The sequence below is a fragment of the Scyliorhinus torazame genome, chromosome 10 (genome assembly GCF_047496885.1).
Source record: "Scyliorhinus torazame isolate Kashiwa2021f chromosome 10, sScyTor2.1, whole genome shotgun sequence".
NCBI classification, from domain to species: Eukaryota; Metazoa; Chordata; class Chondrichthyes; order Carcharhiniformes; family Scyliorhinidae; genus Scyliorhinus; species Scyliorhinus torazame.
Window position 1 is genome coordinate 26520685 of NC_092716.1, and position 25477 is coordinate 26546161.

The 25477-nt window shown below is 44.9% G+C and overlaps 1 protein-coding gene across 3 annotated transcripts in view; it reads right to left on the reverse strand.

The window, feature by feature from the left end:
* Positions 1–25076, reverse strand: part of LOC140430417 (rifampicin phosphotransferase-like) — a 210051-nt gene extending 184975 nt beyond the window's left edge. For all 3 annotated transcript variants that reach the window (XR_011949419.1, XM_072517887.1, XM_072517885.1), the window contains exon 1: positions 24272–25076. Coding sequence is in view for 2 of the 3 variants with exons in the window: in XM_072517887.1 (XP_072373988.1) it covers positions 24272–24649 (378 nt within the window). In the remaining variant the exon portion in view is untranslated. The remainder of the gene's footprint in view (positions 1–24271) is intronic.
* Positions 25077–25477: the final 401 nt, after the last annotated feature.

A 25477-nucleotide genomic window follows, 5' to 3' on the forward strand; every position in this document is an offset into this window, starting at 1 on the left:
ACTTCATTGCAGTGTTAATGTAAGCCTACTTGTGACAATAAAGAGTATTATTGTTATTTACATGGACTGTGCTCATTGTAATCATTATAGTATATGATAGATTTTGTAACTTGTGTTATCCTTGGAAATCCGTGAAGGTATATTTGGACAAAGGAGTAGTGCACTAGAGTTAATCTTTTATTTAATAAATGTGTATTCTTCTGTTAAAAGTTAATCAACAGTCCTTTGACTCTGTTCATCCATGTATCTGAACAAAAAATTAGGATTGATCAATCCAGGTTCCATCCTGGGATCTGAGTTGTCCAGTATTAACATCAGCAGGGATCGTCACAGTTGTAATATAAACAGTGTACAATATTGTGTGCAGGAGAAGAAGGGACCAAGGAAGTGGATCCTCAGGCAACATTCATTTAAAAATCAGCTACTCCCAATTGCTATTCATAGCCTTTCACGAGACCATGGGCAGCACGGTAGCATAGTGGTTAGCACAATTGCTTCACAGCTCCAGGGTCCCAGGTTCGATTCCTGGCTTAGGTCACTGTCTGTGCGGAGTCTGCACGTTCTCCCCTTGTGTGCGTGGGTTTCCTCCCACAGTCCAAAGATGTGCAGGTTAGGTGGATTGGCCATGCTAAATTGCCCTTAGTGTCCAAAATTGCCCTTAGTGTTGGGTGGGGTTACTGGGTGATGGGGATAGGGTGGAGGTGTAGGCTTGGGTAGGGTGTTCTTTCAAAGACTCGATGGGCCAAATGACCTCCTTCTGCACTGGAGGGATTCTCTGAATCTATGAAATATGGTACCAAGTTAATTGAATCTCTAGGCATCCAGCAGCAGTGATGTCTGCAAGCACGGTAAGCAACCATACACATTGAAGTATTCTCACAGACAAGAACCCAGGAAGTAAAAACCGTTGGTTCTCATGTCAGCAAGGGGATAACTACAAGCCATTAATATGATAGTCAGCAAGAAATTCAATGGGGAATTGAGAAGAAGTTTACTTATTCAAAAGGTGGTGAGGAGGTGGAATAAACAGGAAGTGGGTGATGCATTTCAGGGGAAGCCAGACCAGCATGTAAGGGAGCAGAGAACAGAAGATTGCAATGGTAGATTTAGGTGAGGAATGATGGAAGGAGACTCAAGTGGAAACTTGCATTCAAAGTATCATATTGCATCTTTGACTCTGTCTATATATATGTTTCTGGAACCCACCTCTTCATTCACCTGAGGAAGGAGCAGTGCTCCGAAAGCTAGTAATTCGAAAAATAAACAGTTGGACTTTAACCTGTTGTTGTAAGACTTCTTACAATCCTTAAGCAATCAGTGAATTAACACCAACTTCCATTTTTATGCTGTTAATCTCACCATAAAGGGAGTGGTGGTCAAACAGATCATTAAGTACATGAAAGAAAATAAAATTAAAATTAAATACATAATCGGGCAACACAAGGTACACAATGAAAATACATAGACACCGGCATTGGGTGAAGCATACAAGATTATAGTATTAATCAGGTCAGTCCATAAGAGGGTTGTTTAGGAGTCTGGTAACAGCGGGGAAGAAGCTGTTTTTGAATCTGTTCATGCATGTTCTCAGACTTTTTTGTATCTCCTGCCCGTGTCTCGAGTCTGCTCTGCCGTTCAATAAGATCATGGCTGATCTGTCTGCGTTAAGTTCCACATTCCCACGCACCTCCAATAACCTTTGCTACCTTCATGAGCTATACTGGAACTAGAATATATAGCTTCGCCCATTTATGATATTAAAAACACTGACCGCATGCCATGTCCACCTGTAAGGCATGAGGCAGCGCGTCACCTCAACTGTCATCGGGTTTCATTCCTGAAACGGGTGCAGCCAGACAGGATTAGACAAGGAATGCCAGATACTACTTGGAAAAGAGTTGTCAAAGGATATTTGTAGGGTGGGACAGAGCTAAAGAAACAAGAATTGAGAAATGGAAATTTTGTCAATTTTTAGATTCCTGATATAGATATACATCATTCGATAACCCTAATTGCACAAATGTATGTTGCTTGGTTGGATTCTATTTTGAAAGTTGAGGAAGTGTAGCCTGGACAATAAAATGCTTTACTTAAAATAAAAACATTTTGACAGAACGAACAGCTAAGAAGGAACAACTTAATTACTAAGAAGACATCATTTACAAGTACATGCAGCCAGAGAGGAGCCTTGCTGTTGTTTCTAATCAGGGCACAGCAGGATATGTAGGCGAGGCTCATTATCACATCCTTAGAATGTGGTGAGGGATGATGCTTGGAGTGGAATGCTGCACAGCAGATTTAATTGTGAAATTACAGATGACAGGTTGCTCCTACAATGTTCAAGAGGGTGACACATAACAATTGTAAAATATGTTGGTATGGAGTTGAAACTCTTCCTCTATGGCATTTGACTGCCCAGTGTCTGATGCAGCAGGCATCCACTTTTGACATCGCCCTCAACCCAGGTTTGAACATTCGTGCAGAAGACCCAAACTTCAAAGAGAGAAGCAGATAATGGGCTGGATTCTCCACCACCCCGACCGGTAGCGGGATCCCCGATGCGGCGGAGAATCGAGTGTCCATGGAAAATCGGGATTGGCGCCCCCGATCGCAATGCTCTTTCCCCTCGCGAGCAGGGGGGGATCCGGATTCATGCCAGCCTACCAGTGAGAAGAATGTAAATGGATGCACATGAGTCTTAATGACTCATTTGCGTCCACTTAGCGGGCCCGGAACCAGGATCTCCGGGCCTGTGTGGTTCTCCGGTCCTCTGGACCCGGAATCACATGGACGGTATTCACCAGTGGTATATCCAAACATGAATCTGACATGGAGAATTCGCGTTGGGCTAAGGGAGTAATTCCTTCAGGGAGTTTCCCCTAAAGTCCATCTAAGACACCCCCCTCACAATGGACTATCTGCCCACCCCTCCCCTACCAGATCCCCTCCCCTTGAGACCCCCTAAAACCATTGTTGCTCCTTTTAACCTTAGTCTATTGCCTCTGATTACGTCACCTTTGCTCACGAGTCGCCAGGTATCTTTATGATACCACCACGTGGTTCAAGTTCAGGTTATGATTAATAATACAGCACACCGCTTAGTAAGGATTAAAACGGTCATTTATTATATACAACAAGCAATATTAATACCCTAACACTACTTTCTATATAATAAACCTATCATTACTGGCCAATACTTAACTTAGGAAGAGCCCACCAGGTCATGGAAACGAATGGCTTGTCCAATCAGCTCTGGCCCGCGGGATTCAAAATGCTGCTACAGGTCGGTGGCTAGGTGTCTCTACCGGATAGCGATCGCTGGATTCAAACTTACTGTTGCCGGTTGCTGTTCTTGCGAAGGTCTCGAGCAGGCGAAGAGGAGAGAGAGAGATCTGAACTTGGCCCCTCACTTTTATAGGGCCCAGGGGCTTCCCGCCTCCCGGGGCGGCCCTTGACCCTGAGTCCCAAGTGATTGGATTTGTTCCCAATCCCTGGGGTCGATGTGTCCAATGGTGAGGCGATTCCTCGATCGGGGGGTGGTCGTTCACCTGTCTTTGTTTCGGCCACTGCAGGCGCCGACAGGTCTGGCCCGGTATTCAATTGCTAATATGATGCAATTGTTCCCGGGGATAGCCGATTTAACTGCAGATGTCTGAATAGATGGGCTGCAAACAGTCCTGAATGTAACTGCAAATACCTGGGTTGATGGGCTGCTGATAGCCCTGAGTATCGATCTGGGCTAACTTCCCCAGAGCCGAATATGCAATACTGTCTGCAGCTGCCTGCTTGTGTCTTGTTAGCTGCTTTTCCCAGCAGTCTTTCGGGTTAGCCATTTCAAACTGGGTTTTGGCCAGATTAATCGGAACGCAGCCATTTTATGTGGCTATGCCATATCAAAGAGAGTAATGTGCTGTCAATTTCCAGCTCAACACTTCAAAATCACTCAATAGTAAAGGGGCATGACTAGAATGCAATTAACTCTCTTTGATGTGGTTGATGTTTGTAAACATTATGGTTACAGCACTTAGAGTTACTCATCCATGAAGAAAATGAATGAAGCAAGGCTCACAGTTGTTTTGTGCAAGTTCTCAATCACAGCCCGCTCCTTGGAATGAGTGAATGACTTGCAGCTAAAGGATCTGCGAGGTTTGAACACAGGTCACACCTGTTCTCTTTCCAGGAATGGACAAGCCTCCAGGTGAGTCGGGTGGCATGATGGCACAGTGGTTAGCACTGCTGCCTCATAGCACCAGGGGCCCGGGTTCAATTCTCGGGTGACTGTCTGTTAGAAGTTTGCACATTCCTCCTGTGTCTGTGTGGGTTTCCTCCAGGTGCTCTGGTTTCCTCCCACAGTCCAAAGAGGTGCAGGTTAGGTGGATTGGCCATGATAAATTGCCCTGAGGTGGGGTTACAGGGATATGGTGGGGGGTTGAGCCTTGGCTGGGGTGCTCTTTCAGAGGGTCGGTGCAGATTCGATGGGCCGAATGGCCTGCTTCTGCACTGTAGGGATTCTTTGGGTATTACAACTGTAATTTGTTTCACTGTCCCTGTCTGGACTGTTCCCTCTCTTCCAGACTCAGATCTCTTTTCTGAGAGGGTCCCTTTAGTTAAGAGGTCCCTGTGTGTGTGAGAGTGGGGATCCCTTTAGTTAGGGAGTCACTGGGGGAGTCTCCCTATTTAGGGGGCCCCTCGGGGGGGGGGGGGGGGGCCGGCGGGGGATTGGGGGAAGGGGGGCACCCAGAAAAAACGGCAGTGGGGGACTGCTTTGTGATGCAAGCCGGGGGAGGGGGGGGGGGGGGGGGGGGGCGGCGCGGGGGGGGGGGGGGGGGGGGGGTTGCTGATTTGAGGTGCGGGAGGCGAGTAGCCAGCCACAGGTCTTCGCTATCAGGCCGTTTGTTCAAAATGGCGGCTTGATAGTGGGATTCCCTTGGGAATCCTTCGCCATACATAATTTTGTATGCTGAGGGATGCTGAATTGCTTTGTGATTTGTGCTCTTAGCTGGAGTTCAAATCTGTAGCAATTCTCCTCCGACAGGTTTTGATATTTCTACCAACTACAGGAAGGTAAATAAATCAACATTAATCAGTTATGGTAACCAATGGAACAGGTGTCTCATGTTAACGGACAAAGACAAATTTCTTCACCTTTATTGCAAGGGGTTTGGAATCTGCAGATACCTCACAATGCAGAAGGAGACTATTTGGCCTATTGAGTTTGTACTGATTCTCCAAAAGAGCACCCTACCTCGGCTCACTCACCCCGCCTTATCCCTGTACCTCCGCACATTGATAATGGTCAATTCACCTAACCTGGACAGCTCTGGACCATGGGAGGAAACCACAGCACCCAGAGGAAACCCAGGCAGACACGGGGAGAATATGCAAACTCCACACAGACAGTCACCCAATGCCGGAATCTAGCCTGGGTGCCTGGCACTGTGAGGCTGCAATGCTAACCCATGTGCCTTTGTGCTTTCAAAGTAGAAGTATAAGAATGAGCAAGTCTTGGTAAAATTAAACAGAATTTTGATGAGACCACACCTGGAGCACTGTTCATGGTTCTAATTTTTTTTCCAATTCTCTTCCCACACCTAGTGGTGCACTAAGGCAGACTTTCGTCTGTTTCCACAGCTAGTAATTCCAGGTCATTAGTCCATCACCAGGGGCGTATAGCTTGAGGGGCATCAAGTGTGGCTGACCAGGAGTCTCTCCCGCTCTTACCGCCAACCATTGATGTGTTGGAAGGATTTTTGCAGGTTTGACACACTCAATCTCTTTGACCGTGTTATGAACCCATCTTCCTTGGCCATCAAGTCCTGGGGTGGGACTCAAACCCGAAGCTTCTGTCTCAGAGGCAGGAACACTACCCACTCCACTTCAAGACCTCTTAACCCGGTTTGAGTTTTGGCCTCCTTAACTAACAAAGGATATACTTGCCTCAGTGGCAGTAAAGCCAAAGTTCACTCGATTGATTCCTGGATGAGAGGGTTTTCTAGTGATGAGAGCTTGTGCATATAGTCGGTTGATACTTTCTGGACTGATGATACTTCATCACTCACCTGATGAAGGAGCTCGCTCCGAAAGCTAGTGATTCAAAACCAACCTGCTGGACTTTAACCCGGTGTTGTAAGACTTCATACTGGAGTTTAAAAGGATGAGATCTCATTGAAACGTATCAGACTTTGAGACAGTTGAACAGGGCAGATGCCGGAAGGATTGTCTAGAACAAGAGGCCACAGTCTCTGAAGAAATGGATACACAGCTGTTGAGTATACATTTAAGGGTGTGATAGATTTTTGGTCTCTCAGGAAATCAAGGCAAATGATGATCGGGTAGGAGAAGAGGATTAAGGTCCAAGATCAAGCAGCCTACGGTTTGTTCTTAAGATTCCACGGATAACAAAACTAAATTGGACCAGGATGAATCAAGACCACAGCTACAAAAGCAGAATGAATCAATTAGATATCCGAGACCCGACAGACCAAATAATACACAGATTGTATTTCGCAATTTGGAAATTTTCCTACTTCGTTGAATCTTCCTTTTATGTACCTTTGCCTTCCAACTTGTGTGCATATGGAAAATTTAATCACACGTGAAAGAGAAAGGCTAAACAATTTAACTTGGGAAAATTTGAGAAGAAAATCACCTTGAGAGTCGGATGTCTACTTTATTCACTCGCTGGTGAACTGTAATGAAAATGTGGGCAAATGGTAAGTCAGTGTACAAGGAAAAATAGTTTAAAAGATAAATGGGAGTTGTGACAGAATATAACTGACACAGTTAAAAGCAACTGAACTTAGCGTAGATGCCCAAATACATTCCACCAGCTACAAGTTAGTTGATGGACTGCTCATCAGGCAAATGCTCAACGAACTCAACATCATGCACATCAAAGCAATTTGATTGATTGGCACATCACTCACTGGCCTAAACATCCACACTCTTCACCACCAGTTTACAGTACCATCTGCAGGGTACATTGCATGATGTAAGGTAGGGGGGGAATCACAGAATAGTTAGCTTAAAATAAAAAGCTGCTGACACTTGAGAAGTGCTTGTCCTTGCAAACAGTGTGTGAGACAAGTGAAAAGATATAATTAAGTAAAGACGAGATTAGGGGGAAGGAACAGAGGCCAATTGGCCTCCTTCTGCACTGTGGGAATTCTATGGTAATAAATAGGGCGTGTGTTCAGATAAGCAGCAAGTCAATGAACATGTGGAATTGTGATATGGCCACTCAAGGCCTGTGACTGTATAAATGATCTGTTTGTTGTTGTATCAGCAGAGTTACAGCTTGCGTTTGCCGCACTCTCCCTGCAGATGCTTGAATAAAGATATTGACATCCAACCCTTAAGGTGATAAGTTAAAGGGAAACCTTTTCAGGCTTAAAGGAACATTTAAAAGGCCATTTCCCCCAACACTGCATAAACTTTCCACGACAGCATCTCCTAAATACACTACCTCAAACATAATAATAATCTTTATTATTGTCACAAGTAGGTTTACATTAACACTGCAATGACGTTACTGTGAAAATCCCCTAGTCGCCACACTCTGGCGCCTGTTCGGGTACACAGAGGAAGAATTCAGAATGTTCAATTCACCTAACAAGCACGTCTTTTGGGACTTGTGGGAGGAAACCAGAGCACCCGGAGGAAATCCACACAGACACGGGGAGAATGTGCAGACTCCGCACAGACAGTGACCCAAGTGGGAATTGAACCTGGGACCCTGTCGCTGTGAAGCAACAGTGCAAACCGAACATCTAGAAGGAGAATGGCAGCTGCTACTTGGCAGCACCATGGGCCCCAAGCTGAGAAGAATCTGATTTTAAATAGCTACAACATAAATATTTTATTGTTTTCAACCAAGACATAAGCAATGTCTCCAATAGGAGTCAATAACCTTACTCTTTCTGTGAGATGTAATCCACACCGAACCTATTGTGTCTGTATATCTGCAAATTAAAAGTGGCAAGGCAAATTGAGAGGTTGATTAAAATACCATGATTGGGTTACTTGGGTTTATAAATAGAAGCAGAGAACAAGCGCAAAGAGGTCATGCTCAAACTTGATACATCACTGGTTAGGCAGCTGGTTACAGACAAAATATTGAACAGTTTCCACCTTCACTATCTCAGACATATCCTCAGCATCTCTTGTCAAGATAAGGTCACCAACTCAAAGGTCCTGGCATGTGTTATTGCCTTCAATATGCACTCATTGCTAAGCCAACGACGTCTGCACTGGCTCAGCCACATTCAACAGAGTACTTTAGATGGGTCCGTTTTTGTCCAATGTATGCAGGAGGGTTTCCTGACACAGTATGTAGATAGGCCAACGAGAGGCGAGGCCATTTTGGATTTGGTACTGGGTAATGAAATGAAAATCGCTTATTGTCACGAGTAGGCTTCAATGAAGTGACTGTGAAAAGCCCATAGTCGCCACATTCCGGCGCCTGTTCGGGGAGGCTGGTACGGGAATCGAACCGTGCTGCTGGCCTGCCTTGGTCTGCTTTAAAAGCCAGCGATTTAGCCCAGTGTGCTAAACCAGCCCCTGTGAACCAGGACAGGTGTTAGATTTGGAGGTATCACTTTGGTGATAGTGACCACAATTCGATTACGTTTACTTTAGTGATGGAAAGGGATAGGTATATACCGCAGGGCAAGAGTTATATCTGGGGGAAAGGCAATTATAATGCGATGAGGCAAGACTTAGGGTGCATCGGATGGAGAGGAAAACTGCAGGGGATGGGCACAATGGAAATGTGGAGCTTGTTCAAGGAACAGCTACTGCGGGTCCTTGATAAGTATATACCTGTCAGGCATGGAGGAAGTGGTCGAGCAAGGGAACCGTGGTTTACAAAAGCAGTCGAAACACTTGTCCAGAGGAAGAAGGAAGCTTATGTAAAGATGAGACATGAAGGTTCAGTTAGGGCACTCGAGAGTTACAAGTTAGCTAGGAAGGACCTAAAGAGAGAGCTAAGAAGAGCCAGGAGGGGACATGAGAAGTCTTTGGCAGGTAGGATCAAGGATAACCCTAAAGCTTTCTATAGATATGTCAGGAATAAAAGAATGACTAGGGTAAGAGTAGGGCCAGTTAAGGACAGTTGTGGGAAGTTGTGCTTGGAGTCCGAGGAGATAGGAGAAGTGCTAAATGAATATTTTTCGTCAGTATTCACACAGGAAAAAGATAATGTTGTCGAGGAGAATACTGAGATTCAGGCTACTAGACTAGAAGGGCTTGAGGTTCATAAGGAGGAGGTGTTAGCAATTCTGGAAAGTGTGAAAATAGATAAGTCCCCAGGGCCGGATGGGATTTATCCTAGGATTCTCTGGGAAGCTAGGGAGGAGATTGCTGAGCCTTTGGCTTTGATCTTTAAGTCATCTTTGTCTGCAGGAATAGTGCCAGAAGACTGGAGGATAGCAAATGTTGTCCCCTTGTTCAAGAAGGGAAGTAGAGACAACCCCGGTAACTATAGACCAGTGAGCCTTACTTCTGTTGTGGGCAAAATCTTGGAAAGGTTTATAAGAGATAGAATGTATAATCATCTGGAAAGGAATAATTTGATTAGAGATAGTCAACACGGTTTTGTGAAGGGTAGGTCGTGCCTCACAAACCTTATTGAGTTCTTTGAGAAGGTGACCAAACAGGTGGATGAGGGTAAAGCAGTTGATGTGGTGTATATGGATTTCAGTAATGCATTTGATAAGGTTCCCCACGGTAGGCTACTGCAGAAAATACGGAGGCATGGGATTCAGGGTGATTTAACAGTTTGGATCCGAAATTGGCTAGCTGGAAGAAGACAAAGGGTGGTGGTTGATGGGAAATGCTCAGACTGGAGTCCAGTTAGTAGTGGTGTACCACAAGGATCTGTTTTGGGGCCACTGCTGTTTGTCATTTATATAAATGACCTGGAGGAGGGCGTAGAAGGATGGGTGAGTAAATTTGCAGATGACACAAAAGTCGGTGGAGTTGTGGACAGTGCGGAAGGATGTTACAAGTTACAGAGAGACATAGATAAGCTGCAGCACTGGGCTGAGAGGTGGCAAATGGAGTTTAATGCACAAAAGTGTGAGGTGATTCATTTTGGAAGGAATAACAGGAAGACAGCGTACTGGGCTAATGGTAAGATTCTTGGCAATGTGGATGAGCAGAGAAATCTTGGTGTCCATGTACATAGATCCCTGAAAGTTGCCACCCAGGTTGAGAGGGTTGTTAAGAAGGCGTATGGTGTGTGAGCTTTTATTGGCAGAGGGATTGAGTTTCGGAGCCATGAGGTCATGTTGCAGCTGTACAAAACTCTGGTGCGGCCGTATTTGGAGTATTGCGTGCAATTCTGGTGACCGCATTATAGGAAGGATGTGGAAGCATTGGAAAGGGTGCAGAGGAGATTTACCAGAATGTTGCCTGGTATGGAGGGAGGATATTATGCGGAAAGGCTGAGGGACTTGAGGCTGTTTTCGTTAAAGAGAAGAAGGTTAAGAGGTGACTTAATTGAGGCATACAAGATGATCAGAGCATTGGATAGGGTGGACAGTGAGAGCCTTTTTCCTCGGATGGTGATGTCTAGCACGAGGTGACATAGCTTTAAATTGAGGGGAGATAGATATAGGACAGATGTCAGAGGTAGATTCTTTACTCAAAGAGTAGTAAGGGCGTGGAATGCCCTGCCTGCAACAGTAGTGGACTCGCCAACACTAAGGGCATTCAAATGGTCATTGGATAGACATATGGATGATAAGGGAATAGTGTAGATGGGCTTTAGAGTGGTTTCACAGGTCGACGCAACATCGAGGGCCGAAGGGCCTGTACTGCGCTGTAATGTTCTATGTTCTATGAGGGATGACAGACGTACACCTGAAAACCTTCTGTACAATGAACTGGCCACTGAGTCATGAACTCTTCCAAGGCGTCCAGACCTCCACTACAAGGACAAGCAAGATGGCAGTCATTGACACTGACAACTGAGAGACAGTCACTGATGGCTGTAATCTCACAAGGCTGACGGGAGGCCCTTGGAAGGGGCGGACCAAAACAAAAAGTTTAGCTGGCCGAGCAGAGGACCCAGAGGAAACAAGAGGCCAGCTAATCCTGCACCTTCTCCACCCACTGTCTTCCTCTGCGGCAAATACAGCAGTGATTACCACGACAGAGTGGGGCTCCTGAACCACACCAAGCGACGCTTAACGCAGTTAACCATCTCGGCACAAACCATTGACTTACGAAATGGCAGGCTGCCATAAGTGCGCATGTTTGGTTCAAAGCTGGAACGAAGTCAATCAGTCCTGGCATCACCGAAACAAAGCATCAACGAGCAGGCTACTGCTGAATAAGTGTTGAGTGCGCAGCTGACAACTCTATACACCACTTTGAGGATAGGTGGGAAAACAGATTGAAAGAGCAGTCATTGACTGGGTTGCAATTGTCCTGCTGCATCCTGTGATTAAGGTCCCTGGACAAAAAACATATCGACCCTTCCCAAGTAATGTATAAAATTCCCATTCTTTGCATCATCAAAGGTTTGAGCATTCGGCACAGCAGAAGTGGTGACAACAGAGTGAGGTTAATGGCTGGAGTAATAATAGAACACTCAAATGATAAGTAAAATGGAACAGATCGAAACTGCTGGAAACACAGTATATTGGGCAGCACCCCTTTGGAGAGACAGTTGAGGCCTTGGGTGACTGGTGGAGACCACAAGGAATGGAGTATCTTATCAACACTGACAATAGTATTATGCTTTAGTTTTATATTTCCCTTTGTATACTTGATGCTTGAATTCCTTTATTCGTCCTGCCCCTTAAAAAGGTGGCTCAGGTCATTATTTTTTGTTGTTGGAAGAAACTGGGCAACGTTGCGAGCTACTTGCAGATTGCAGGGACAAAATGGCAACTGTGATTAGAGGAAGGTAGGGTTGACATTTCAGGGATTTTTTCAAGGTAAATACTTTTCATTAACCTTACAGAAACAATGTGTAGGGTCTCAAAGGAAGAGGCAAGGGAATGGCACTCATCCAGAATGCCCGTTTGGAGAGGCGGTGCAGGTACGCTGGGCCAAATGGCCTCCTTTTGCACCGTAACACTTTTGTAATTCTGTGATATCCTTTGAAACGGATGCTGCTCCTTCCAAACAGCAATTTGGAAAAAGTAGAGAATCAGTATTAAGTGGGGATGGGCAGTTGAGAACTGCTTTCCCCTCTTAGACTAAGCTTAACTTTAAATTTGAATGTGTGCATTAAGTAGTAAAGTAAAGGTAAGGTAAAGTCACCATAGTCCCAGATGACCATCGGCTGCTTTTCCCTTTGAGGGCTGACTGGTAGTGATTTAACCTGAGGATCACCACACCTCAGGCGAGGGGCAAGGTTGAGAAGGAGGGGCCATCATGAATAACCGCAGCCGCTATCGGAATTGAACCTGTGATGCTGGCCTCGCTCTGCATCATGAACCAGCTGCCTAGCCAACTTAGCTAAACTGCCCTCTCCCCCACCCCCAAGTGCGGGCTCGACTTCGGTGGGGCTGAAAGATCTCACCGTCCAGTGTACTTTTGAAGGAATGCTATCTTTCAGATGCAACATTAAACTGAGGTCTGTCACTCGGATCAACGAAAAAGATCCGTGGTGCTACTTTGATGAAGAGCACGGAAGTTCTTTCTGATAAACTGGAAATGATCTATCGCTCAATCAATGTCACAAAACGAGCCTATCTGGCCATTATAACATTGCTCTTTGTGGGAGCTTGCTGTATGTAAATTTGTAGCCCCATTTACAACACTTCAAAAGTACTTCGCTGGCTGAAAGCACTATGGATAGCCTATGGTTACGAATGGTGCTATGTAAATTCAAGCATGTTTTGAATTTAGTCAACTGCACAAAGGCGTTGACATAGCAACTGAAACGGGAATACAGCATTAAGTGAAGTGGGTGGAAGAGTACACCATTTGAGAAGAAAGCAAGCATTGCAATGACCTGCCGATGAAGTGAGGCAGAAAAAGAGTCATGACAAAGTTTTCGGAACATGAATTTAGCGAGCATGGAAAGCCGAAGCAAAGGCAGAAGGTGGTACAGGTTTGAGTGGATAAAGAATATAAACTTGACCACAGTTTATGATTTATAGCAAGGATACCAGAACAGGGAGCGACAGTGATATATGGTTCCTATTGTGTGTATGAGTTTTGAGCAGCAGATATTAATTTGGACAAACATCTGCAGGAAATGGAGTGCGATAAAGATGTGTAAACTAGGTAGGGACTTGTAGGAAATCCAGTGCACCAGGGAGGGAGAGAGGTTTCTGGAGCAACAGCACTAAACGGTAGACGCCCTGTTGAGTGATCAGGTTCCAGCTTTGGTGGAGGAAAGAGTAGTGACTCCCCAGAGATCAGAACAGCAAAGGAAAGACAAGCCAGAGCATCAATGCCCACAGCAATGTATCTTTTGCAGCACGCATGTGTGACAGGCTGCCCTCAGTGAGGACGGGACCTATAACCAAGAACATTAAATGATTACACTGGAACCAAAATACATTAAATGCTTTTCGAAGGGGATTAGTACCTTACTCATTCAGTTAGGAAGAGCTAATGTAGGAGTCATCATTAATTGTCCATCTCCATCTCTGTAATATCACCCAAATTCTGCCCTGCCTCAGATCATGTGTTACTGAAACATTCATTCCTGCCTTTGTTACCTCTGCATTTGACTATGCCAAGGCACTTCTGGTTGGCCACCTCCATGAACTTGGGGTCATCCAAAGCTTGCCATTTGTTGATGCCTAATTTTGCTTTGTAATGCTTCTGTGAAGCATAGTGACAGCTTTTCAGTATGTCAGAGGCGTTTTATAAATGTACATTGTAGTTGAGCCTTGATGATTAAAGGAGAGGACATTACATTAGACTATTATCTGCAAAGGTAGAATGAGCAGAGTTATGGGGGAGAAGGCTGGGGCATGGTATTGGGTGAGTTGCACATTCAGAGAGCCTGTGCAGACACAATGGGCCAAATGGCCTCCTTATAATGACCATAAAATAATATTGTAGGGGAGGGGGTCATTGTTATGTGAAAGGACTAAACGTTTGCAAAACAAACAAGCTTAAGAGTGCCTTTAAGAGTGGCGATCACCAAATTGCATCGCCAACCATTTCACAGAATCACCAAAGTATTACAGCGCAGAATTTGTCCATTTGTCCATCGTGTCTGCACTGGCGCCCCAAATGAGCATGATGACATAGCGCCATTCCCCTGCCTTTTCCCCTTACCCCTGCACATTTTTCTATTCAAGTAATCATCTAATGCCCTCTTCAATGCCTCGATTGAACCTGCCTCCACCACACTTCCAGGCAGTGCATTCCAGATCCGAACCACTCGTTGCGTGAAAAGGTTTTGTTTCTGACATCAGATTTGTTTCTTTTGCACATAACCTTAAATCTGTGGTCTCTTGTTCTTGATCCTTCTACAAGAGCAAACAGTTTCTCCCCATCTATTCAGTCCAGCCCCCTCATGATTTTAAACATCTCCATCAAATCCCCTCTTAGCCTCCTTCTCTCCAATGAGAAGGAAGAGTAATAAAATAAGGTAGATCAATAAATGGTTAAGGGGCGGTATGAGAAAGATTTGTTTTGGATGGAAAGAGGAGTTATTCCCCAAGGATGGACTACATTGGGACAGGGAGGTAGCTAATAAACTGGCAAAACAGGTGAACAGGAAAGTTGTTTAAATTAGGAAGGAAAAGGAGCGAGGGAAAATCGAAACAGTCTAAAGGAATGTGTGGAAAAAGAAAAGGGTACAAATCCATAATTTATTAAAGAAGAAATTAAGCCATGGAAGAGAAAAATTAAATCAGCCAATTACACTTAAAAAGATTGAGATAAATGGATGAGATGTTAGCTTGAACAAAAGAATGAAAGAAAAACAAAAGCGTATTCAAATGTAGAAGAAAATCAAGTTTGGAAAACTTAATGTGCAACATAAACTGGAAGTAATTGTAAGGGATCTATATGACTCAGAGATGGTTTTAATAACACCAACAGAAATCTGGCTGCAGACAGAAACAGAAGTGAAACAAAATGTATTTGATCAGGTGGCACATGAAAGGTTACTATACAAGATAAATAAATAAATAACTAATAATAATATTTATTGTCACAAGTAGGCTTACATTAACACTGCAATGAAGTCACTGTGAAAATCCCCTAGTCGCCACACTCCGGCACCTGTCAGATACCCAGAGGGAGAATTCAGAATGTCCAATTCACTTAACAGCACATCTTTCGGGGTTTGTGGGAGGAAACCAGAGTACACGGAGGAAACCCAAGCAGGCACGGGGAGAATGTGGAGACTCCGCACAGACAGTGACCCAAGCAATGAAGTGAACCTGGGACACTGGCACTGTGAAGCAACAGTGCTAACCACTGTGCTACCATGCCGCCCATAAGACCTTCTACTGTTGGGGTGATAGAAGATTGGCTAACTAACTGTAACCAGCAAGTCGATATAAATGGATCATTTTCAGATTGGCAGACTGTAACTAGAGCACTACTGCAGGGATTAGTGCTGGGACCTCAACTATTCATGATCAACATTTAGAACTGAGTTGACGGGACTGATTGAACTGCAGCCAAGTTTGCTGATGAAAACAAACTAGGTAGCAAAGAAAGTTCTGATAGAGATGCAGAGTTTGTAAAGGGATATAGATAGAGTAAGTGAGTGGGAGGGCAGCACGGTGGGAAGGTCCCAGGTTCGATCCCGGCTCTGGGTCACTGTCCGTGTGGAGTTTGCATATTCTCCCCGTGTTTGCGTGAGTTTCGCCCCCACAACCCAAAGATGTGCAAGGTAGGTGGATTGAACACGCTAAATTGCCCCTTAATTGGAAAAAATGAATTGGGTACTCTAAATTTAAAGAAAAAAAAACAGTAAGTGAGTGGGCAAAACACTGGCTGATGAAGGGTAAGGTGGGAAAATGTGAGGTTGTCCACTTTGGCAGGAAGAATAGAAAAGAGAAATATTATTTAAATGGAAGTTGACTACAGAATAACACAGTACAGAAGGATCTGGCTACTGTGCATGAATCATAAAAGTCAGCATACAGGTCCAACAAGTAATTTGGAAGGCAAATGGAATGTTGGCGTTTATTGTAAGTGGGTGGAGTACAAAAAAGGGGACTTTTATTACAATTATACAGACCATTTGGTAAAACAACACCTGGAGTACTATGCACAATTTTGGTCGATTTACTTAAGAAGAGACAAACTTGCATTGGAAGCAGTTCAGAAAAAGTTCACAAGGCTGATTCCTGGGATAGGTGGTTGCCTTATGAGGAAAAGTTGAGCCTATACTCATTGGTGTTTAGAAGATGTGAGAGGTTACCTTATTGAAACACACATGATTCTGAAGGTGCTTCTGTTGCTAACTTGCTGTTGCCTCTTAATTTGGCTCTGTTTAATTACGTTTGCTCAAGAGTCGCCAGGTATCTTTTGACACCGCCACAAGGTTCAGAACCGAATACTGATCAAAGACTCGATACACCAGTTAGTAAGTTCAAAATCAATGCTCATTTATTTTCACACAGTCAAATCTACTCATGCATAAAACTCTACAACATAAACTATCACTATTACTAAAAGCCTATACTCGGGTGCCCACTCAGTCAGAGGAACAATGGCCGTTGCTCGGTTCTGAGGCTGCTGGGTTGAGCTGTTTACAGGATAGCAGCTAGGAGCGTCCATCTCGTAGCATGCGTTGACTTGGAACTTACTTGATCTGGCGTAGCTGCTCGGCAGGTCTCTCCTTGCTGAGAGCCAAGGCCAAGAGAGAAATCCTCTCTTGGGGAGTCCTTTTTATACCCCAAAAGGGCTTCGCGCACTTTTGGGAGGGCCTTGAACTTGGCCCCAATTAATTGGGCCATTTCCCAATTGTCCTTATCGATTTTCCTCCAATAGAGGGGTGGGTACCCTGGTTGCTGGCCGTGTCCTAGGTGGCCGTTGGTTTGCTTTGTTTTAGTCTCCTCTGGCGCCGGGATGTCTGGCTTCGCATTGTTTACCTAAATGTTGCCTTTTGTTCCCGGGGATGGCTCATTAGTATGTAGATGGCTTAGCAGTACCGGTCCTGTCTGAGAGCTATGGCTCTAATCAACAGACAGACCTTGCACCTGCTTGCTTTTTCGGTATTGTCCAATTTTCCCTGCATGCTTTGCAAGTGTCCATTTTGTAATCAGGACGTGGCCATCCCAGATGACTACACTTCTAAGAGGGTTGATCCTTAGAAGATGTTTCCTCCTGTGAGGGATCTAGAACTAGGAGACACAGTTTCAAAATAAGGGCCGAATTTACCAGCCTCTCCAGCTGGCAGCATCTTCCAGTCCTGCCAAAGACAATGGAGATTTGAATGGCTCGCCTATTAGGCCATGGGGGAACCCGTCGCAGAAAGGCCAGAGAATCCCTGCCAAGGGGTCGAGATGAAGAGGAATTTCTTCCCAAATAGTGTTATTAGTGCTTTGAATCATCTTTCTCAGAGAGCAGTGGAGGTTGCCTTATTGACATTATTCAAAGCTGAGTTAGACAGATTTTGCACTGACAAGGAAGCCAAGGGTTAGCGTGGCGAGTAGGAATGTGGAGTTTGGGCCACAATCAGATAAACCTTAATTTTATCGATTAGCAGAGCAGGTTTGAAGGGCTGAATGGCCTACTCCTGCTCCTATTTCTTATGTTTTCATGATAATATTTTGAGGAGGGCCAGAAGAACAAAGAATGAAGACTACACCTGCTGTCAAGAGGAACAGTATTCAGTGAAAATGGTTTGGTAGTTAGAACTAGATAATAGGAGCCAGTGTAGACCTTATGGTCCCTCAAATCTGTCCGTCCATCCAATAAGGTCATAATTGTACTTCTACAGATAAAAGAGGATTCTTACATTAGAGCAGTTTTACTCGTGGAAGAGAAATGTAAGACTAAATCTATAGATAGATCAAGGAGATGCAGAAGAATAACATCAAAGGTACAACTCAGAAACGTCCCTATTCTGGTGTTTCCATTCCATGGATACCTCCTCTCAGTCAACCTGTATTGTGTAGTTTTGCTTTGAAAGCATCTAAATTATTTGTCTCAAGCACTTCCTGTGGTAAGTAATGTCACATTCCAACCAATTTCCTGATGAAAAGAAATAGGAGGGGATTACGTGATGCGGGTGCTGGATAGCAGCTTTCCTGCGGGCTCTGGCGCTAGACTTTCTTTAACCCTTCCTTTATCCTGTTTGTGTGGCACATGATTACCTAATCCTAGGTGGGAATATCGGGAGAAACAAATGGCAAGGGGTGTATCCCACGACATCACACTGGTGGGGAAAGCTCTGAGTGAGCTTGACCCGCCAGCAACTTACCTTTTGAAAGATAGGGGCACCATTTCTAAAGGCTGCGCCAGTACGCAAACGTTCATTTGGAAACACCCCCCCCCCCCCCCCGGCCCCCTCCACACTTGCCCCAGAACTTCATGGGCTCTGCCCCAGGTATGACCCTCTCCCTCTGAGCGAAGCACTCACCTGAGATCCTCTGAGGTTATCCTCTACATAACTTCACTACTTGAATTCTATGCCAGTAGACATAAACAGCAGTATACTGTTAGCATGTTTAATTGCTTTGCTCACCTGTCATGCGACTACGAATGACTTCTTCACCTCGATGCCAAGATCCCATTCCCTTGCGCATCACTTACTTTCTTATTTTTTGAGAGTAGTGACAATGGGCGGGATTCTCCGGAGCACCAGTCACATACTTCACAGCCGCCCCACATTCGCTGGTGGCGGGATTCGATCTTCCCGCTGCTTGTCTATGGGATTTCCCATTGTAACCGAACCACACCACCGGGAAACCCATGGGCGGGAAAAGTGAATCGCGAGGACGGGATAATTTTGGCCGACGTTTGTTTTTTGCTACCAGAGTTCATTACCTCAGATTTATCTATTTTTACTGTTATTTATAAGGAGCTGGTTTAGCACACTGGGCTAAATCGCTGACTGTTAAAGCAGACCAAGCAGGCCAGCAGCAGGGTTCAATTCCCGTACCAGCCTCCCTGAACAGGCATCGGAATGTGGCGACGAGGGGCTTTTCGCAGTAACTTCATTGAAGCCTACTTGTGACAATAAGCGATTTTCATTTTTATTATTTGTGACTTAAAACATTTCATTCGGCTAGTTTTCTATGGTTTTCTTGTATCATGTTCCGTTCTTTCTCAGGGACACATACTAATTTGGTATCATCTGAAAATGTTGACAGTGTCATTTGTTCCTAAGTTTTATTTTTATTCATTGATATGATGCATGCAAGGATGGCTAGGCTAGCATTAATTACCCATTCCTAATTGCCTTTGCACCGCTGCTCTCTATGTGGTGTAGGTACACCCACAATGCTGTTAGGGATGGTGGACAGGTTTTGAGGAGTCAGGAGATGAGTTAATCTCTGCAGAGTTCCCAATTTCTGAGCTGTTCTTGTATCCACAGTATTTATGTGGCAGTTTCTGATCAATGGTAACCCCCAGAATGTTGATAGAGGGGGAATTCAGCGCCATTGACAATACAGGTTGACGATGGCGCAATTCTCTCTTGTTAGAACATAGAACATACAGTGCAGAAGGAGGCCATTCAGCCCATCTAGTCTGCACAGACCCACTTAAGCCCTCACTTCCACCCTATCCCCGTAACCCAATAACCCCTCCTAACCTTTTTGGTCACTAAGAGCAATTTATCATGGCCAATCCACCTAACCTGCACATCTTTGGACTGTGGGAGCAGACCGGAGCACCCGGAGGAAACCCACGCAGACACGGGCAGAACGTGCAGACGCCGCACAGACAGTGACCCAGCGGGGAATCGAACCTGAGACCCTGATGCTGTGAAGCCACAGTGCTATCCACTTGTGCTACCGTGCTGCCCAGCCACTTGTGCTACCGTGCTTGGTGGAGATGATCATTTCCTGGCATTTGTGTGGCACAAATGTTACTTGCCACTTGTCAGTCCCAAGTCTGAATATTATCCAGGTCTTGCTTGATGCATTTGGACATGGACTGCTTTAAATTAAAAAAATTTTTAAAATATGCAGTGATGTTATGATCCCAGTTGATGTTACAACTGGCCTCGGGAAGATTCCAGAACGGAACCCTGGCTCAAAAGACCTTAACGTTTCTTTTACTATATGTGTAGGAAGAGTCACAGGACCACTAGTTAGTTTTAACAATAAGAATTTTTTTTATTAAGCATGAAAAAAATTGGATTACGATACAATACTCGTTACTCCCCCCTTACTTTAACCATTACATACAGGTTTTAAAATTAACATGGATTACAAAGTACATTTTAATCTACAATGGTCTCATTAACACAAAGTCCATTTTAAGCACACAAGCCGACCGTGGGCAAAAAGCACTTTCCACTCTGAACCCAAGTGAAGGTTTGCGGATATCTCCTCAGAAGCCCCCCAGATGAATGTCACGTGAGAGTTTCCAAACTCCACTCCCAAAAACACACTTTAAAATCTTCTCTCATCAGTATGCTTTCCATTAGCAGCTTACAGTCTGAAATCCAGCCCTGGTTTTCCAAATGACACTTTTAAACAAACCTTCCACTCCACTTTTAATAGGGAATCTAATACAGGATTTTACACCAACCCCTTTTAGGTTTCCTTTTTCTTAACTGCTCTTACACAAACTCTGAGATCAAGCCACCGATTTCCATAGTTATTTCATGTCACGTTTCATAGACTGTAGTAAAAGCTCACAAACATGAATATCACTACAGATATCTTTTCTGCTTTTCAATAGTCTCAGCTCGATCTGCCTTTACTGAACAGTCTTCTGTTCTAGTACCCCTAACCTCAGACTTCTTGGAAACTTCCCCTTATTTCTCTAGTTTCCTTAACTAGCTGCTCTTCAGATCTTTGCACTGGTTTTCTTAACCTTTAGTACAAGGTATGGCTTTTCTTCTAGCAATGCTGAGAGAGATGTTCCCTCCTAAGCCTTCTAAAACCAATTGCTTCTAGCAGGGCAGAGAGGGGTGCCTTCTCTCTCACTACCTATCTCCAGCTTCTCACAAATTCAACTGAAACTAAAACTTAAAAGCTTCTCTACCCTACAAGTCCCAGTTGCTAAGCAACATACACAGGATTACGCCTTTTATTTATTCTTCACGCCATAGCCCCCTCTATGCACAATAGAAACACAGTTGGAACTTAACCAGTCCCCGCAAATACAAACACCTTTGTCCAGCATGAACTTAACTATAGGTTTTACCCTTCCTGACACAGATACATTAAATTAAACTCACTTAGAACTATACCTATTTCTAATGTTTACCTATACAAATATAAATCCCTTACAACCACCTTTAGTGCGGCGACACATAAATATATGAACAAAATACAGATCCATCAGCGTTGCTCTCGGGGCCGGCTAACCACACTCATATGTCCTGCTCTTGTCCCAAGGCCGTGAGCTCCTGGGTCTCTTTCTTGAACACCATGTCAGAGATTCTTAATGTTGATCTGGAGCCATGTCCGTTGGTGGCCATTTTCGGCATATCAGACCTGCTGGTGCAGACGGGGGTGAAGGCGGATGACCTCACCTTTACCTCGTTAATAGCCCGGAGACGAGTTCTGCTTGGGTGGAGATCCTCTGCTCCGCCCAGTGCGTCGGCTTGGTTGGGTGACCTCATGTCATTCTTGCATTTGGAGAAGGTCAAGTACACCAATAGGGGGTCAGTCGAATGGTTCTACCTAAGATGTCAGCCATTCATTTCCTTTTACAAAGAGTTAATCATCGTCAGTTGTTCAAGGGTTTGGTTTAATGTTGGGAGGTTGTTATTGTGGGTTCTTGATTGTTCATTGTGTTCTCCTTCCATTGTAATTTGTATTAACTGTTTCATATTACTGTGTTTATAATGAAAAATCTTTAACAAAAATATTTTAAAAGATAAGAAATACGGTATTAGGACTACACCTTGCTTGGTGGATAAACATCAATGTGAATTGCTTGGGCTGATTGACCCATTTTTGTGTTGTAATTGTTTCTTTTAAACCCTTAATGCAATATGTGACCCTCTAATGGAACTTAGATATGACAGGAATTAATTGTTCTGTTTTTTAATAAGCTAAGATTCAAGTGAGATAGCTTCCTACCTGGCACCTGTGAAGGATAAACTCCAAATTATTTCTGCATTTTCCCTCAATGTTTCCTCCTCTTCCCATGCACGCCCCCCCCCCCCCACCCACCCCACTTATATGCCGCTAGGTTGAGATATTGTGAGATATATCGCCACCCTGGCTCTCCAACATAGAATCGATGGGTCGAACAGCCTCCTTATGTACCATTATTGACTCTTGTCACTCAGCCCTAACCATTTTATATTCGGTCAATTCAGCATGCAGCTATTACACTGCCAACTAAATCTGTCCCACAGTCCTAGACACAAACAATTGTGTGCAAATAAGCTGTTCTATCCCTGAACTTCCTTTTTGGGAACTCAAATGCCCTAGCCTGAACACTAGAGTGTGCACACAACAGGTAGTGTTATGATCTCTGTGGAGACAGAAAACTCAGTTCACAATTCCAGTTAGCAACTAAGAAAAAAGTCAAAAAAGTAATGTTGTAAGACTTGTACTGCATCAAATGACTAAAACACTGTTGACTGAACACTGTTTCCTTTCAGAGATAACTTGCACTTTAAACTATAGGAATAAATGGTCCTTTTTATCGATAAAACTACATACTCTGCACTGAATTACAGGTCACATTGCAACAGCTCACAATTACTCCCAGTTTACATAGGCTGCATCCTTTTTACTATCCCTGCTGGATAACCTCAAATCCAGAAATGTCTCTCACTGTGAGGGTTAAACTGTAAACTTCTTCCTCGAGTTTCAAGCTGGTCAAGTCTTCCAGCCTCCTTTAACTCCTCACAAACTTGATCTTCAACCTGGGTTCAAGCTGCTAGCCATGTTATTCATGGTGAATGATAGAGTCGGCATTTTATCTGCTTGATGCTAGCCTGGTTAATTCTCTCCCTTATTTTCTACATCTAAATTAGCTACAGACCACACTAAACAAATCTTCAACTGCTATCTGTCTGTGACATTCTAAGTTTAAAGGGAAGCTAGTAACCTGATCTCAAAACCGTTTCCTCTGCCCTCCTACCCCTACCGCATGGCAAAAGGAAGCACAATGGTTTTGTATCCAGGTTGCCCTGGATCCCGACTTAATTTACAGCATGACAGTTTACAACTTAATATCGATAACTCCTTTCTGGGACTTTGGGAGACTCAGGGTGGTATTTTGTCACCACGCCTGCTCATGGAATCTTCCGTTCCCGCCCCGAATGTCAATGGACGTTTCACTGGACCATCGAATCTCCCGAGTCCCATCACGATGGGGCTGGAAATTCCCAGGTTCAGAGTACGTTCCTTGTAGATGTAAACTGCTGTCATTGTTTCCAAACAGAAACACCAATAAAACAGTCGGAGTCTTCCTCTGATCTGGCAATTAGACCCCCCAACCCCCGGTGGAATCCAACACAGATGACATTACCCCTTTCAATTCCCTTACATTTAAAGCGACAGCACCCCCCCCCCCCAAAAAAAATCTTTAAAAACCAAAAAAAGAGTAGTCTTAAATAAAACATTCTAATCTCGTAAACACCAATTTAACAGCAGCCAGCCACAAATCCAATGCGAAGAGGACTGGCTGATAGACGACAGGTTGACCCCAGATAGGGGAGGGGTACACTGAACCCTGGAATTACCACTAAGTGCTCCCTCTCTGAAAGTTAACGCTTGCCACAGCTCTCTGACTTTTCCACCGCGCAAAGTTCCCCCCTCTGCATATCTGCCATAGCGAGCATTTCAAATGCAAAACACATTGGAAAGCAGCAGAGTTCAAAATTACTTGCTGTATTTACTGGCTGCAATGTTTACACTTCGAGTTTCTTTGACACTGGGTAGATTTCCTGCACCCTCCTAACCCCACATTGTTTACAACATCAATGTTGTGGATATATATACACATATATTTAAATAGGAAGATTGACAGGCAGAGGGAACACATGCAGACAAGAAAGGGGGAAAGATGAAAATAGGCGAGCGATGAGGAAGGGGCTAGATGCACAAAACGGTGACAGAGATTGGGACAGAGATGGGGATGGTAGTGGGTTATCGTTGCTATTTGCTTACAAAGTCAGTGTTATTTTGAATGTGTTAGTCGGAGTCACAACACGTCCCAGGCAGCCCCCCAATCGGCAACTTACATGAGGGTGGTCCATTAACTGTTGCACACATTCCATCTCTTCTGCACAAGATCGAGAACTTGCACCCAATCCCCCTCCGCCTTTCGCTTCGCTGCCTTCGGTGTGAAGGTTCCCCTTTGGGCTCCCCAGCCCCATCCTCCGCCTGTCCGGCTCATTCCCGGTGCCCGGACCCTTCTTCTTCAGGAAGAGGCGGAAGCGGTAAATGCAGACGGCCAGCAGCCTTTTCAAAGCGTAAAATCGGCCCGGCACCGAATATCTCCCGTTCAGTGGCTCGGGCTCCCCGCGCAGGAGGCTCGCCGCGATGTAAACGCAGAGGAAAGCCACAAGGATCGATGCCAGGAAGGTCATTCCGGCCTCCCTTCCCCAGGCTGCTCCCATTCCGGACCGTCTGAGCAGCCGCTAATAGCAGCAGCCACCAAACACTCTGGCAACATCCATGGCTCTGACCACCAAGTGTCAGGTGCGCAGCGGTGGGTGTGCCCTTCATGGAACCTTTCTGGTTTAAAAGAACGAGTCCCTCCCTAAGAAATCACAATTAATCGCAGCCTGATACGGTTCTACCACATAATTATATCATCACAGAATCACACGACACAGATTCGGCCCGTTAAGCCAAAAGTAAAAGCTACTGGAATCTTTACTCATCCCACTTGTCAGCACTTGGCCCAATTCAAGTGTTTATCCAAGTACATTTTACAGACTTGAGACTTCCGGCCTCAACTACCCTCTTGATGTACCGTCAATGACCACGAGACGAGAATGGTGAAACAACCGAGGCTTTATTGCACAGGATGTTGTGCCTCCTGCAGCTGGAACCAGAATGGGAGCAGCGCAGGAGAGCACCCACTTTTATACGCCGCCTGCTGGGCGGAGCCAGCAGGCTGGGATTTACTGTGGTACCTGTAATACAGTGGCAGTACCGTAATACATGCAATGTGTTACTAGTGGTGTTTACCACATTCACCCCCTGTTTAAATAAAGAGCCTGGTGGGAGTGAGGAAAACATTACAGATTGAGTCTGTCAGACCCTCCACTGCGATCGCCTCAGTCCTGGTGGTGATGTGGGCGCCGACGTGGTCACCTGCGACTCCGGGAGCGTGTTGTCATCTACTCCGTCACCCCTTAGTGGACCCAGTGAGGGGACGGATCCTGCTGGGGTGGGGGCTGCGGCGAGGTTCGCTGGTGGGAGGGTGGGTGGCGCAGGGG